The sequence below is a fragment of the Artemia sp. Qi Xiang Cuo genome, chromosome 21, assembly GCF_049724085.1.
Source record: "Artemia sp. Qi Xiang Cuo chromosome 21, ASM4972408v1, whole genome shotgun sequence".
Lineage (NCBI taxonomy): Eukaryota > Metazoa > Arthropoda > Branchiopoda > Anostraca > Artemiidae > Artemia > Artemia sp. Qi Xiang Cuo.
The window spans coordinates 29,113,757-29,126,625 of NC_142814.1; the positions used below are offsets into that span (position 1 = coordinate 29,113,757).

The 12,869-nt window shown below is 36.1% G+C and overlaps 1 protein-coding gene across 2 annotated transcripts in view; it reads right to left on the minus strand.

Annotated features, from left to right (window-relative positions):
- Window positions 1-10,712, minus strand: part of O-fut2 (O-fucosyltransferase 2) — a 54,534-nt gene extending 43,822 nt beyond the window's left edge. For both annotated transcript variants that reach the window (XM_089107165.1, XM_089107164.1), the window contains exon 1: window positions 10,641-10,712. In XM_089107165.1, coding sequence (XP_088963291.1) covers window positions 10,641-10,711 — 71 coding nt within the window. In that variant the 5' untranslated portion in view covers window position 10,712. The remainder of the gene's footprint in view (window positions 1-10,640) is intronic.
- Window positions 10,713-12,869: the final 2,157 nt, after the last annotated feature.

The window sequence follows — 12,869 nt, forward strand, 5'->3', positions numbered from 1 at the left end:
ATCCAGGAAATGAATAATGCAATACATCATACTAGAACCAAAACTAGCGGCAGCTATGACAATATACACCCTACATGGATAAAGAATCTCACCCCTTCATACAAACAAGAACTGCTAAATTGTTATATTCACGCTTGGGCATCTTCTATGTTCCCCAATATATGGAGATGTTCGTCCCTCCTACCAATCCTAAAGAAAAATAAACCCAAAGAGAACCCTGAGTCCTATAGGCCCATAATGATTACTCCTGTGATGGGGAAAATAATGGAGAAAATGATCTATCACAGACTCCTCTGGTTTGTTGAAAAAAACAATTTGATCCCTCACACTCAAACTGGATTCAGGAAACACCACTCCTCAACAGATGCTTTCATTTTGCTAACAAATGCAATAAAAGAATCATTCTCAAAAAATAATGTCCTAGTTGCAACTTTCCTAAATTTTGAAGGGGCATATGACAATGTGAACCACCAAATCCTTTTAAACAAACTTGCAAACCTTGGACTATCCCCCAACCTAGTATCTTTTATAAAATCCTTCATAGAAGTGCTAAGTTTCATTGTTTTTGTTGGTTCAGCCTCTTCACCCCAAAAGACAACAACCAAAGGCCTACCTCAGGGAGCAGTCCTCAGTTGCCTTCTGTTTGCCCTATATCTCTAGGACATGAACCTACCCCACACGAATCTACAATATGCTGATGATCTGGTGCTATGATCATCTGGCAACACCTTTGAGATAGCACAGTCAAATCTGCAAAAGTCACTTTTCCAATTTGAAAAATTCTTTCAACATTCAGATTTACCCACTGCACCTACTAAGTCAAAAATAATTCAACTTCACCGGAACCGAATCCATTTTAATGCAAAACTAAATATAAATAAAACAACTACGGTATTCCTAAAGATAATTATAACCAGTATATTTGCCTCAGGCTTCACCAAAAATCATATGTCAATATCCACATTTCAAGCACACCAATAAAATGCTGTAAAATAATAAATATACTATAAAGACTTCTATCAACACCCTAGGGTTGAAAGAAGAAAACCTTACTCCAGTTTTATTAATCACATATAAGACCCCATATTGACTATGGGCTCATCGTATATGGTGCATTTGCAAAGACCCAGATTCAAAAAATTGAAACAACACAAAACGATATAATACGTCTCATATTCGGTCTTAGGAAACCCACAAGCACCAAGTTTCTGCTTATGGAGAGTGGATTAACAACAATAAGGGAAAGAAGTAGCTTTCTCTTGACAAAACATCTTACAAAAATTGAATCAAATAGCTCACACACCCTACATAATTGGTTAAGAAATCCAGCCATGTATGGAGGAATTGCAGATGAGTATGACAACATTCAGAAGAAGTTCCCCGTACCAGCAAAGTCTGTTGCACCAACGTTCCCCCAGTCCTCTCCATGGAATTGGTCAAATCCAATAATAAATACTGATTTATGACAGTGGACTTAAGATTTAACCCCCATCGCTTTTGTCTAGAAAAAATTTACAGAACTTAATACAATTACCTATAAAAATCACTCCCAAATATTAGTTGATGGGTCAAGAATGAATGAGAAGGTAGCAAGTGGTGTTTTCCTTCCTCACCTGAAAATTGCAATGGGCGAGAGATTATATAATAATTTATCTATAATGTCTGCTGAGTTATATGCCATAATCATGGCATTAGAACACATTAAGGAAAACCAACCTTTGATTGCAAATTCAAATAATATTATTGTATATTCTGACTCTTTATCCAGCCTTGAGTTGCTGGCCTCAGCTCCTCAGTATAAGTTGGACATTGACACTTATCATTGTCTCAGTATTATAGATAATCTTGCTTCAAGTGGCATAAAAATTTATTTTCAGTATATTCCTAGCCACTCTGGCATAAGTGGTAACCGTCAGGTTGATGAAATAGCAAAAAATGCTATAAATATTGACCAGCCAAGTGGGAGACCAATCCCGATTAGAGATATTTACTGATGGAGGCTATCAGATATTAATTTTAATAAGATTAATCCTATCCTTTCCCCCTTTCCCAATAAGTATCTTTCTAAAATCTAGCATAGAATTCGTTCTGGAACAAATTTTCTTCTCGTATAAGTTGTCTAATTCAAGTGGTTCAATTTCCCTGTCCCCTCTTTGCAGGAATTGTAATATGAATAAGGAAACAATTGACCATTGTCTATTTGAATGTAATATGCTGACGTTTGCACAACATACCCTGCTTTGCAAACTGTTAAAATGCCTCAAACACCACAAAATCTCACTATCAGCCAAGAGCCTAGCCAACTGAACCTGCAAACAAAGCATTGAAATCGACATCTATCAACTCATAATTGAACTCCTAGAGTCGAAAGATCTACTGAAAGATATCTGAATATCTAATAATCATGAGGCAATCAAGCCAGTAGCTCTGTAGCCCACAGAGTGAATCAAAAGGAAAAGGGCTAAATAGTATCACTGAAAAGCCCGCCCGCTGTTAAATAGAAGAAGAACTGGATATTTAACATTTTATACTTGAATTTAATTTTACAACTAAAAGTGTATTTGTAACAATATTACATAGGCCAGCATTATATTGAAGATCAATCATAATGGAGCTAATAAAAAACTTTACTCCAATACTACTACTGATAATAACAACAGCTCATCACAGGACAAAATTAGTATCAGTTACTTGGCTACATTTAACTCAAAGATTGGCACTCCTCACGGGAGAATGCTAACCGAGTATTTTCAAGATTGAGATCTATACATAGTTATTAAGTTGGACCAAGCTGAATTAAAATTACTCGACTGTTGAATGTGAATCTTCAGTTCATCAGCTTGGTCCCACTTGAATTTACACAGTGGTGACTCCAAAAACTTTAAACATAGACTTGCAAATGTTGATTTGAAACGATTCAGGTGATTACCAAAAGGATGTGAATAATAGTTTCAAAAAGTTCTATGATGTTTTGCTTTTTACTTATTAATTTTCCTACATAACTTCTAATTCTAAAGCAGGAAGAACATTACCAAAGAAGCCATGAAAGAATCTTGGTATACCTATGCATTAATAAATAGCATTTACAGTGCATAACTTTGGTAAATAAAATATTAATGTAGTTTTTGTTGTACACAAATTATAGCAATACCCTTAACAAATTGCAAAGTAATGCCTTGAAAGCCTATCTTAAAACTAAGGCCTCGAGTAGTGTTTCCTTTTATTTCAAATGGATTCAATTCTTTCATTAATAATTGCATCTAGCACAAGTCAATGTATAACTTAATTGTATAACTTAATTGAGTTATTTTTTAACAGTACTTCTCATGTGATAGAGAAATTTGTTGTTTATTCAATTTATGAGCGTTTGAAGCAGCATTGAATGATAAACTAAAATCAATCTGGCTTCTGAAAATGTTAAACTGCCGAAATAACACCGTGTATGTATCTTCAGCAATTAATAAAATGTTTAATAAAAACGGTCTTTTATACACAGTTGAAAAACTTATAAAGGGAATTATAGAACCCTTGGCTATTAGTCCATAAGAATCACAAGATTGGAAATATCTTATCAGATATTGGGATAGGAATTAACACCCCAACCTTAAAAGATGAAGGAACATTACCAGACTTGATGATAAGATTTAAAAAGTCAAAAGAAGAAGAAGAAAAGAAGTCAGAGAAAATTTCACATGATTTGAAAATATCCCATCCTCATTTTTAAAATATTGCAGTTTTAATTTATGATGTGTACCCAATAAAGACTCAAACAAAATAGAAAATCATACAAATTGAAAGGACTATTCGAAATTTTATCAACATACAAAAGGTGTTTAGGATCATCAAAAGTACTCAAAAGGTCACCAAAAGTGTTGCCCACTTAACAAGTGAAAGTCTATTTTTTTTAGAAGGTTTATTAATTCTTTTTGTTAAACGTAGAGCTTTCCAAAGTTTCATTTTATTCACATCAGCATGTCTTTCGAAAAGAATAGACTTAATAGTCGAAATCACTTTCGAATATTAAAAAGGGCACTAGGCCTTTCAATTTCCAATTGAATGAGCCCATTTTGAGTTTCTACAACAATGCTTTCTATAAAATCCTTATATGCCCCCAGGACATAAATTACGACCCTTACCCTTAGGGCTGTGAGAGTGGTTGTCATCCTCTAAGACCTAATTTCCCGAACTTTCAACTACGTTAAATAAAATGGCTATCTTAAAATTTTGATTGGACGTGTTTGGGAAAATGGTGGGCATGAGAGGGGTGTTAGTTGCCTTCCAATCATTTTTGACTATTAAAAAGGGCACTAGTCATTTCAATTCCCAATCAAATGAGCCAATTTTGAAGTTTCTACAAATATGCTTTCAATAAAAACCTTATATGCCCCAAGAGCATAACTTACAACCCTTACCCTTAGGGCTCTAGGGGAGGGGGGTGTCATCCTCAAAGACCTAATTTCCAGATCTTTCAACTACGTTGAACACAATGGCTATCTTAAAAATTTGATTGGATGCGTTTGGGGGAAAGGTGGGCATGATAGGGGGGTTAGTTGCCCTCAAATCACTTTCAAGACTATTAAAAAGGGCACTAGCCCTTTAATTTCCAATTGAATGAGCCCATTTTCAAGTTTCTGTAACAAAGATTTCAATAAAAACTTATATACCCCCAGGGCATAACTTATAACCCTTGCCCTGAAGACTGTGGGGGGAGTGTCCTAATCAAAGGTATAATATTCTGAACTTTAAAAAGGGCAATTTCAATTTCCAATCAAATGAGCCCTTTTTGAAATTTCTACAACAACTTTCTATATAAACCTAATATACCCCCAGGGCATAACTTAGAACCCTTGCACTGAGGGCTCTGAGGGAGTTATCATCCTAAAAGACCTAATTTCCAGAACTTTCAACTACATTGAACAAAATGGATAACTCAAAATTTTGATTGGATGTGTTTTAAATGGTGGGCATGAGAGGGGTGTTAGTTGCTCTCCAATCACTTTCAACTATTAAAAAAGGAACTAGCCCTTTCAATTTCCAATTGAATGAGCCCTTTTGAAGTTTCTACAACATTGCTTTCAATAAAAACCTTATATGCCCCCAGGGCATAACTAATAACCCTTGCCCTGAAGACTGTAGGGGGAGTGTCCTAATCAAAGGTATAATATTCTGAACTTTAAACTGTGTGGAACAAAATGGCTATCTCAAAATTTGATTGGATGTGTTTGGGGAAATGGTGGGCATGGAAAGGGTGTTAGTTGCCTTCCAATCCCTTTTGACTATTAAAAAGGGCAACAGCCGTTTCAATTTCCAAATGAATGAGCCCTTTTTGAAGCTTCTACAACAACGCATTCTATAAAAATCTTATATGCCCCAAGGGCATAACTTACAACCCTTGCCCTGAGGGATGTGGGGGAGGGGGGATTGTCATCCTCAAATATCCAATTCCCAGAGCTTTCAACTAATTTGAACAAATTAGTTCAATGTGTTTGGGGAAAAGGTAGGCGTGAGAGGGGAGTTAGTTGCCCTCCAATCACTTTCGACTTAAAAAGGGCACTAGCCCTTTGAATTTCCAATCGAAGGAGCCTTTTTTGAAGTTTCTATGACAACGCTTTCTATAGATACCTTATATGCCCCCAGGGCATAACTTACAACCCTTGCCCTGATGGCTGTGGGGAAGTGTCCTCCTCAAAAACATAATTTCTATCTGTAAATCAACTATGCTGAAGAAAATGACAATCTAAAAATTTTTTTTGTATGTGTTTGGGGAAAAGATGGACGTGAGAGGGGGGCTAGTTGTCTTCAAATGACTTTTGACTATTAAAAAGGGCACTAAACCTTTGAATTTCCAATCGAATGAGCCCTTTTTAAAGTTTCTACGACAAAGATTTCAATAATAACTTATATGCCCCAGGGCATAACTTATAACCCTTGTGCTGAAGACTGTGGGGGGGGGGGGAGTGTCCTGCTCAAAGGTATAATTTCCTGAACTTTAAACTGGATGGAACAAAATGGCTATCTCAAAATTTTGATTGGATGTGTTTGGGAAAATGGTGGGCATGGAAGGGGCGTTAGTTGCCTTCCCATCACTTTTAACTGTTAAAAAGGGCATTAGCCATTTCAATTTCCAATCAAATAAGCCTTTTTTGAAGTTTCTACAACAACGCTTTGTATAAAAACCTTATATACCTGCAGTGCATAACTTACAACCCTTGCCCTGAGGGTTGTGGGGGAGGGGGGATTGTCATCCTCAAATATCTAATTCCCAGAGCTTTCAACTAATTTGAACAAATTAGTTCGATGTGGTCGTGGAAATGATAAGTGTGAGTGGGGGGTGAGGTGTCTTCAAGCTACTTTCGAACATTGGAATAAGCACTAAACCTTTGTATTTTCAGTCGAATCAGCCCATTTAGAAGTTTCTACGACAGAATCTTCTATAAAAACCTTTTGTGCCCCCAGGGCAAAACTTACAACCCTTACCCTGAGGGCTGTGGGGAAGTGGCCTCCTCAAAATATAATTTTATCTGGAAATCAACTATGCTGAACAAAATGGCTATCTCTTAATTTTTATTGGATGTGTTTGGGGAAAAGGTGGGCGTGAGAGGGGGGTTAGCTGTCCTGAAATCACTTTTAACTATTAAAAAGGGCACTAGACCTTTGAATTTCCAATCAAATGAACCCTTTTTCAAGTTTCTATGACAAAGATTTCAGTAAGAACTTATATGCCCCTAGGGCATAACTTATAACCCTTGCCCTGAAGACTGTGGGGGGAGTGTCCTGCTCAAAGGTATAATTCTCACCGCCGAACAAGGCTCTCGAGGAAGAGTTCGAAAAAGAGCTCGACTCCCTCCTAGCGTCAAATGAACGAAGTGTCGGGTTCGTTGTTACTGTCTCTAGTATCCGTCATATGCTATCTAAACTGAAAAAGAAGTATTCTCGAGGTGATGATAATATTTGTGGAATGCATCTGGCTATTGGGGGTGACAGTGTGTTAAATCACCTTGCTCTTATGTACCAGATGATCTTTACCTGCGGTCTTGTCCCCAATGTTTTCTGTGTTGGCGTTGTTACACCAGTTCCCAAAAAAGGGAATGATCCCAGGAACTGTTCATCATACCGCCCCATAACTGTTGCGCCGGTATTCTGCAAACTCATGGAAATGCTTGTTTTTGGTGACCTAAGTGAAGCTTGTTATACTCCCAATTCACAATTCGGGTTTAAGAGTGGTACTAGTCGCGAGCATGTTCATTCGTTGATAGCTAATCTTTTGCTCAGTGCTCACGATAATAATGATACACATGTTCTAGCAAGCCACGATGTACGTAGAGCATTCGACTCCGGTATCCACGCACATATACTTAGTTCTGCTTGTAAACGCGGAGTTGACCGTTCGGTTGTCGTTGCATGGAGGAGCATGTATAGGAGGCTGAGAGTGAAGATTAAAGTCCCCACTCATCGCGGTATGGTGGTATCCACCGTAGTTATACCTGTCCGTAAAGGTATCCGGCAAGGCTCCATTACTTCCCCTTCCCTATACAACAACAGTATTATCGTCCCTCAAGAATCTGCCAAAACGTGCTGCATATATCTAGGTATAGACGTGTCGCTCATCAATTACGCTGATGATATACTTAACGCAAGTAGGTCTGTTTCAAGGGTTGAGGATAACTACAAAATATTGAGTGATGAATATGCTAAGATTGGGCTAGCTTTTAATGCTGCCAAAAGTGAAGTAGTTGTTTTTCGTCGCAACGCGAAAGATTCAACCCCGATTAGCGTGCTCCTAGGTGATACTGCGGTGAGCTCAGAGCCATCTCTCACTTACCTTGGACTGCCAATTGCTTCAGATCTGCGGTCTACTCGTGAAGCACTGGTTGAGCATTTTTCAGAAAAGGCATGCAAAGCATATGGACTACTCCTACCCTGCAAACGTATGTATAACCGCCATATACTCGGAAGGCTTTATTCTGTGTTAGTTATCCCGCATGTTATGTCACTGTCGCCGTTTTGGTCTCTTTTCATCGAAACAGATAAGCACTCAGTCTGTCGGGTTTACTAAAAGTATGCAAAATATATGTTATGTGTTGCGCCATGGGAGGGAAATTCAAGAGTTTCAAAAAATTAAAGCATTGCGGTCCCGACTCCTGTAGCTACTGAGCGAATCGTCTGATTTCGGCGTTCGCTCAATCCTGATCATGATATGTACCGAGCTATTGTAGGCTAGTTTGATTACAAGTTTAGTATGCTGTATATAGATTGTTATTGAAGTCTTGTTGTTTCTCTTATTGCGTTTTCTTTTTCTCTTTTTTTTTCTTTTTTGCATTACTCCGTTGTGTAACCTTGTGTTATTTATGATGGGAAATAAAAAACATTCATTCATTCATAATTTCCTGAACTTTAAACTGTATGGAACAAAATGGCTATCTCAAAATTTTGATTGGATGTGTTTGGGGAAATGGTGGGCATGGAAGGGGTGTTAGTTGCCTTCCAATCACTTTTGACTATTAAAAAGGGCACTAGCCATTTCAATTTCCAATCAAATAAGCCTTTTTTGAAGTTTCTACAACAACGCTTTGTATAAAAATCTTATATGCCTGCAGGGCATAACTTACAACCCTTGCCCTGAGGGCTGTGGGGGAGTATCCTCCTCAAAAACATAATTTCTATATGGAAATCAACTATGCTGAACAAAATGGCTATCTCAAAATGTTGATTGGATGTGTTTGGGGAAATGGTGGGTGTGGAAGGGGGGTTAGTTTCCTTCCAATCACCTTCAACTATTAAAAAGGGGCCAAGCCACTCCAATTTGAAATCAAATGAGCCCTTTTCAAAGTTTCTACAACAACTCCTTTGATATGAAGTGCCCTGGTCTAAAACCAAGAAAAAAATAATAATAATAATACATTGTGCCAACATTGTTCTTTACTTAGGCAGCGCAATTGCACTGCCTATGATTATGATACTGATTTGTGGTAGTTGTATGCTTGGTAGATTATTTGATTCTATTTTGTTCATTAAACTGACCATACACATTTTTTTCAGTAAATTTGTTTGAACTTTTTTCAGTAAAATACAAATTATATTCTAGCTTTTAGAATACATGGGGTTTAGAACCCTACTCATATTAATTTCTGCTTGTTTTGAGTTTGACTTATTTTAATTTCTGTTTGTTTTGGGTTTCATTTATTTATTGATACTGATTTGTGGTAGTTGGATAATTTGATTCTATTTTTGTTCATTTTTGGTTTAATGGAGTTCTTTACTTTTTTTTGAATTACACTATATTGAAAGAGCATAAAATAAAAGAATCTGATTGTGATACTTTTATTAGCATGTTTCCCTTAGAAGAGTCCTGAACCACCAGTGTTACCTTTTTATACACATCCTATGGCTGTATCTGGGACCATAGGGGGAGGGTTACATTTTCAGAAAGTCAACTATAATACTTAGAAAGGTCATAAAATAAGGAATTTAACAGTACTATTTTATTTGGTAAAAATTTACAATTGTTGTGTATGATAAAGAGACATGTTAAGAAAACAACTCTTACTTTAAAATCTGTAAAATGATCCTAGTTAACATATTATCAAAGGGGAGAACCTTTATCCTCAAATCTTTCCTCTTTTTCCAACTTAAAAGAAAAAATTACAATTTTTGCCATGTTTCAAGAAATCTGCAAATCTTTTGAAATTGTTTCTACAAGTTTGTTTTTATAGATGACATTGAATCTCATTATTAAGTTCCATTTTTTTTAACAAGATTTTAAAATACAGTCCTAAAATACATTGAAGAATATATATTTAGGGGTTAAAGTAAAGTTCATTTGGTTATATTTAGATTCAGAATGCAATTTTGGGTATATATTTGCATAATAGGGTGGTGGTGGTGGTATATATTCTATTAGTATATAGGTTCTAAGATGTTCATCAATATATTTTAGTAGGCTAGTGTATTTTAAAATTTTGTTTAAAAAAATGGAACTTAATAACAGTATTCAACATCATCTATAAAAACAAACTTGTAGCAACAATTTCAAAAGATTTAGGCTGCACACTGCATTGAGAGCATGCAAAAATAAAAATTTCTTTTCTTTTAAGTGGGAAAAATAAAGGGAAAATAGGAAATAATTGAGGATAAAGGTTCTCCCCTTGGACAATATGTTAACTAGGATCATTACACATATTTTAAAGTAAGAATTGTTTTCTTAACATGTCTCTTTATCATATGCCACAATTGCATAAATTTTATTTCTGATGTAAATGAGAGGTAAGTTTAAACTCCCCCCTATTGTGCAAAAATATACCCTGAATTGGTATATAGAGGGTGGGGGTAAAATTTAGTTCTGAAAAAAATGATTAGCTAGGCTACTATATTTGGAAAGAGCATAAAAAAGGCATCAAGTGGTATATTTACTTTATTCATAAGTCAATAATATGAACATCGAAAAATTTACCTTAATTGGTATAGTTTATTAACTAAAAGGAACCCATAAAACATCTATAAGTGATGTTAACTTTGAGTTAGGCTATCCTAGACAAAAAGGTTTGACTTCAGATCTGTTGAAATCAGCCTTCAGCTTGTGATTCAAGAGAATTTTCAACTGAGCTTTGAAGATAAAAACTAGAATTGAGAAGAGCACTTGCCACTTTGTTGCCAGGATATAGGAAATCTGAAAAACCAAAATTGAGATGCATCCAATCAACTGACATTGCATTCTGTCATTTCAAACTTTCCGCCAAAAAGCATCACATATTCATGTACATTAACTGCTTAGTTAGCTCACATTATAGATGACTATAGTACATTATTTCGGAATAAAAAACCATTAAATAAATGTCGTTTTCGGTTTTTAGCCTGTGGGCTGTATTAGCTCAAATTGGCAAAAATACGAATAGCAATGACAAGAAATTGGAGGCCTACAAAAAATAACACTAGAGCCAATCACACAATTGTTCTTGAACAGATATTTAAATTATAAATGATATCAAAGGGACACTCAGTTCAGCTGTCGAGGCTTATTATTCACATTTGATTCATATGAACACCAAAATGCATTCAAAGGGTTGTATGTAAATACTAAAATTTAAGATAATTTCTATTTTAATTTAGTATCTTTTAAAAGTCATTGATAAGAGATGACGAAACCACATTTTTGGCTAAATACAGCATATTTTTAAAAGACAGTAATTTCTTTTTTTCGGTTTTTCTCATTGAACATCAAATTTTGCCTTGCTATTTATATTATGGAAAAAAATTGTAACAAATATTAGCATTAGTTGTACATTACAACTTTATATGGATGGATTCAGGGATGAGCGTTCAAACAATTGGATTGAAAATCTTCATAATCTTTTGGCTTCTACAGGACTAAAAGGATTCTGACCCCCATCATCTTACAACCGCGAGTAAAGGCAAATATTAATCAGCCATCTCCCTCAACATGCCGCAAAAGTTTCAACTTAATTTCCTTTGCGGTTCAACTTCTTTTGTCCCTTTATTTGACAACCTTGGATGTACATAGTGTTTTTTGATTTAGTTCTACATCTCCAAAAACATTCCCTTAAAGTTCCAACATAATATCCTTAGCTGCACCTTGGATATTGCATAGACGCCCTTTTGACAACTTCGACAGATGTAGTGTCATTTTGATGTAGTTTTACATCCCCATCCACTTTTCCTGAAACTTTCAATTTAATATCCTACTTTGTTCCTGAGACATTGCAACTATGCCTTTTTGATAACTTGGATGTACATAAACTCTTTTGATTCCGTTTAATATTAGTAGCAGTAGCAGTCACAGTTGCAATTGCATTAGTAGTAGTAGTAATAGTGGTAGTAGCAATGGTAGTAGGAGCAATAATAGTCACAAGCATATGCAATCGTAGTCACAGTCAGTGGCACATATAGTTCCAATCACTGTCGCAAGTAATCACAGTCACAATTAGTCACAGTCGCAAGCAGTTACAGTCGCACTCGCAAGTTGTCTCAATTAGTCGCAATCGCAATCTACAAGCATATAGTATGCTTTGATTTAGTTCAATATCCCTCTCAACATTTCCTAATAGTTTCACCTTAATACCCATAGCCTTTTTAGAGACGTAAGATCAAACATGACCCCCATTCCTAATAATAAACCATATATGTAAACAATGGGTAATTTACTTAACTTATAACCATTGTCCCAGGGGCTGTGAGGGGTTATGTCATCCCCAGGGGAATCGTTATTGGACCTTAAGCATTGCTAAAAGTCAGCATAAAAAACAATTTTGATAGTCATCTCAAAAGAGTGTGGCAACGACAGCTGCGGCTTTTAGGCATGAAAGCGACAAAATTACAAATTACTCTAGTGCAATAAATCTGAAACGCTATAGCCAGTACTCTGGAGTTGCCTATAGTGAAGAGCCATGTCCATCAACATATTAATTATTCCTTGCTACTGTTCTTTCGCTCGGCCACTTTGTATAGAAGGGGTGGCCATAGAAACTTGGGATGGGACTCAGTCGATTTGAAATCGAAAGCTCTAATGCCCTTTTTAAGAGTCGATAGTGACTGGAGGGCAACACTGAGAAAACCCTTTCCTTCAGAACAGTGGAAAGGTCCAATAAATATGCTTCCGAAGAAAGGTCTAAAAAACTGGGTCCAAATTTTTTTTTTTATTGGCTTGGCACTCATATCTGAAAGTCCTTAGTTCAAGGGGACCCCAATTTGACCAAAAAAGAAAAAAAAATCGGTTCTCCCAAAAATAGGGACCTAAAAGAGCCAATGAATTTTTTTTTCTGGGCAGCTTGAAACTAAGAACCGTAAGTTTTGGGACAGATAGACCCCATTTTTCAAAAAAATATTTTAATTTCGAAGCAAGAGACCCCTCAAAA